Source organism: Coffea arabica, chromosome 11c (genome assembly GCF_036785885.1).
Source record: "Coffea arabica cultivar ET-39 chromosome 11c, Coffea Arabica ET-39 HiFi, whole genome shotgun sequence".
NCBI lineage: Eukaryota > Viridiplantae > Streptophyta > Magnoliopsida > Gentianales > Rubiaceae > Coffea > Coffea arabica.
Window position 1 is genome coordinate 32456980 of NC_092330.1, and position 4061 is coordinate 32461040.

A 4061-nucleotide genomic window follows, 5' to 3' on the forward strand; every position below is an offset into this window, starting at 1 on the left:
CTCGTACTCGCGCTTCTTACCTGCTTGATTGATTAACAAATTGATAAGACCGAAACAAGTAATCTATGTGCATATGCCGCTCATATGCTCTGCCTAATCAATTATACATGTAAACAAAATTCACCGCTCGAGGTGAAGCAAAAATCAAGAGTCGGCCTTGTTTGGATTCCCATTTCTTCCCAAAAAATTTTACACTTTGCGTTAATGCAGCTTTCAATCACTTTTTTTTCACCTCATGTGTATCGTATAGTTATAATCTATTTTTTCACAAAAACTCCAGAAAATAGTATCCAGACGGGCTATTTGCGATCTCAAAAGCAGCAGTCAAAATGACTGAAGCTCTAATAGAAAGGCCGCCAGAGTTGCTCCAAATTAACCGGTCCATATCCGCTGCTAGTACAGCAATGATACTGAAAGATGAAGTTGCAATCTTGCTGCTGCTGCTAGTCTTCTCATTGAAATTAATGTCTTAGCATCCACAGAATTTTCTCAAGTACCCCACAGCTTTCTCTTCACAGCCTCGACCACAATTGCCATGGTCCCCGCAGCTCTCCACTGCTCTCTTTTCTCATGGCAGCCACCAGGGTGATAGACTGATAAACCCAAGAATCTTTTTCTATTTTGCTAGCTTCCAAGAAATAATTTCAAGCAGGAATTTGTCCCTTTCCTTACCTGCCTCCAAAAAAAATTATAGAAATTATTCTTTGGAGTATGGGAGTATAGTATAATTTGAATCAGTCTAAAGACTTGGCTTTTCCGACTTGGCAAGTCCACGCAGGAGTTTACAGTGACGGAGCCATCCTCGCTTCATTTTCCAAGGACCAATAATTCCTCCCACCTCATCCTGCTAATCCTACACCAGCTTTAAACCTATCATCTCCATCGATGTAGGAGTAATCTTTGTTTTTTGGGGTACCCTCTTAATTTTGCTCCAATGTTTACTCTTCTTGTATACCTCTCCTTTCTCTTCAATCTCTTGTTCATCATCACTTCCAGCGATACTCCGCCTTACAGCCCCATAGATTACATCCTGATCAACTGCGGATCATCCTCAAACGCAAACTCAACCGATGGCCGGAACTGGTACGGCGACGCCGGCTCAAAATTCACCCCTAAAGACATGGCGAATATATCATCAGCTGTCACAGCCACCGAGCAAGCCCCTTCGGTCTCCGGAGTCCCTTTTTTAATTGCCCGTATCATTCGTTCTAATTTCTCCTATACCTTCCCTGTCTCTCCCGGCAAAAAGTTCGTCCGCCTTTACTTCTACCCGGCCTCCTACTCCAGCAACTTCAACGCAAATGAATCTTTCTTCGCTGTCATGGCTAATAACTACACCCTTCTGAGCAACTTTAGCGCATTTTTAACAGTTTCCGCCGGGGGATTCTCACCTGCCTACGTCGTTAAAGAATTCACCATTAATGTTGAGGCGATGAATCAATTCCTCAACGTTACCTTTTTGCCCTCTACGCAGTCCTACGCGTTCATTAATGGAATTGAAGTTGTTTCAACCCCGGACGGACTCTACATGGGCAACCATGATTTGTCCAGTAATCCCCTCAAAGACGTGGATTATTCCAACATTCAGTTCGAGTTTGATCAGAACGACACTGCCTTCGAAGCTCTTTACAGGCTTAACGTCGGAGGAAATGATGTTTCTGCGTTAGCTGATAGTGGGATGTTCCGAGGGTGGGTTCCCGATGACAACTTCATCTGGGGCGGAGATCAAGGGAATCCATTGAGCAATAATCAAATTGCTGTCAAGTACACTCAGCAAACCCCAAATTACACTGCGCCAGCGATAGTTTATACTACCGCAAGGGCGATGGGCAAGTTTAGCACCCGATTCAACTTGAGCTGGACGTTCTCTGTTGATTCTGGGTTTAATTATCTCCTGAGATTGCATTTTTGCGAGATTACCCCTGATTTGATTTCACAAGAGAACCAACGGGTGTTCAGGATATTCATCAGTAACAAAACAGCTGAGCTAGAGGCTGATATTATAACTTGGACCGGCGGCACCGGAATCCCGGTTTTCAGAGACTACGTCGTGTTCGTTCCACACCCACCGGATGGTCGCCCGAGCAAGCAAGGCTTGTTTCTTGCTCTGAACCCAAATCTCGACGTCAAGCCGAAGTATGCTGATGCAATCTTGAATGGTTTAGAATTGTTCAAATTGAACAACAGCGACGGCAGTCTTGCCGGGACCAATCCTGATCAGCCGCCGGATCCCAATTCCCCGATGCCAAACAGCAAGTCACCGAAAAAGGGGAGAGCTGTAAAATCTCGGGTACTTTTTCCTATCGTGGGAGGGGTGGTCGGAGGGGCTGCCTTGGTTTTGGTCATCGGTTTGATTTCCCGGCGGCTAAGGAGACGGGTAAAAGATTTTGACCAGAAAAGTGCTTCAAAGTCATCCGGGGTCCAACTTTCAACCACGTCCAGGTCATCAAAGGCAACAAGTGCATCGAGGTCTTCGTCACTGCCGCTGGATCTTTGCCGAAGATTTTCCCTGGAGGAGATTATCTTTGCTACGGCCAACTTCGATGCTAAGTTTGTGATCGGAACCGGAGGATTCGGAAACGTGTACAAAGGGTACATCGACAATAGTCTAACCACAGTTGCTATTAAGCGATTAAATCCTTCGTCAAGTCAAGGGGTCCGCGAATTTCGAACCGAGATCGAGATGCTGTCGAATCTAAGGCATCTTCATCTGGTATCCCTGATAGGTTACTGTGATGAGAAGGGAGAGATGATCTTGGTTTATGATTACATGGCCAATGGCACCCTCCGCGACCACCTCTACAAAACAGATAATCCACCCCTCCCGTGGAAGCAACGGCTTCAGATTTGCCTCGGCGCAGCCAGAGGGTTGCATTATCTCCACACCGGCGCCAAGCACAGCATCATCCACCGGGACGTCAAGTCAACCAACATATTGCTGGACGAGAAATGGGTGGCTAAGGTTTCGGATTTCGGTCTGTCCAAGCTAGGCCCCAGCGGTGGAATCCACAGCCATGTCAGCACGCAGGTGAAGGGGAGTTTCGGCTACGTAGATCCGGAGTATTACAAGAGACAGCAGTTGACGGAGAAGTCGGACGTGTACTCGTTCGGGGTGGTTTTGCTCGAAGTGCTGTGTGGGCGGGGAGCCATTATTCCCAACTTGCCCAAGGAGCAGGTGAATTTGGCGGAGTGGGGCAAGAGGTATTACGCAAAAGGGATCATCCACCAAACTGTAGACCCTCACATGAAGGGCGAGATTGCTCCTGAGTGTTTGAGGAGCTTTGCTGAAACAGCGATCAACTGTTTGAAAGATCAGGGGATTGAACGACCCGGAATGAATGATGTAGTTTGGAGCCTCGAATTCGCGTTGCAGCTTCAGGAGGCGGCTGAAAATAAGAGCGGTCGACGTCCATTTGCTTTCCGTATGCATGGGTTGGGAAGAGATGAGCAAGCTACGACTGAGGATGATGAGGATGTGTTCTCAGACTCGGGAGTTGAGAAAGATTCTGCCGCCCTGATGAAGAGCCGTAGTATTACGACCGGGACATTCACGGCCAGTAGTGACATGTTAAAGTCTGATAATGTTTTCTCCGAGATCATGAATCCCACCGGCAGGTGAGGATTGTAATCAACAGATTAAACCTCCAAAAATGGACGTGGGATATTCATGTCTCGGGAGTCTAGCGTGCTTTGTCCTTGTGCTATTTTTTTTTTTTGTCTGTATTGGGCAACCTATTTGTAATGCCAAGATAGTATATTTTCGGAAATGTAATATTAATTAAGAAAAGTAAATAAATATTGGGAGTGTTTTTGAAAATGTAAAATCAATTTAAAAAAGTAAATAAATACGATAGAAGGTTAGTAAGATTAGATGGGAAAAGTATTAAATGCAAGGGAAGGTGATAATTCATGCCTTAGGAGTCCAGCGTGCTATGTCCTTGTGCATTTTTTTTTTTTTTTTTGTATTGTGCAACCATTAAGATATATTTGTGGTGTTAAAATATATTTTTGAAAATGTAAAATTAATTAAGGAAAGTATATAAATATGAGGGAGCATTTTT

The 4061-nt window shown here is 45.1% G+C and overlaps 1 protein-coding gene across 1 annotated transcript; it reads left to right on the top strand.

Annotated features, from left to right (window-relative positions):
• On the top strand, window positions 1–3817 carry LOC113716914 (receptor-like protein kinase FERONIA). The gene has a single exon (XM_027241469.2). The coding sequence runs from the start codon at window positions 935–937 to the stop codon at window positions 3617–3619; it is 2685 nt and encodes an 894-aa protein (XP_027097270.2). The 5' UTR covers window positions 1–934; the 3' UTR covers window positions 3620–3817.
• Window positions 3818–4061: the final 244 nt, after the last annotated feature.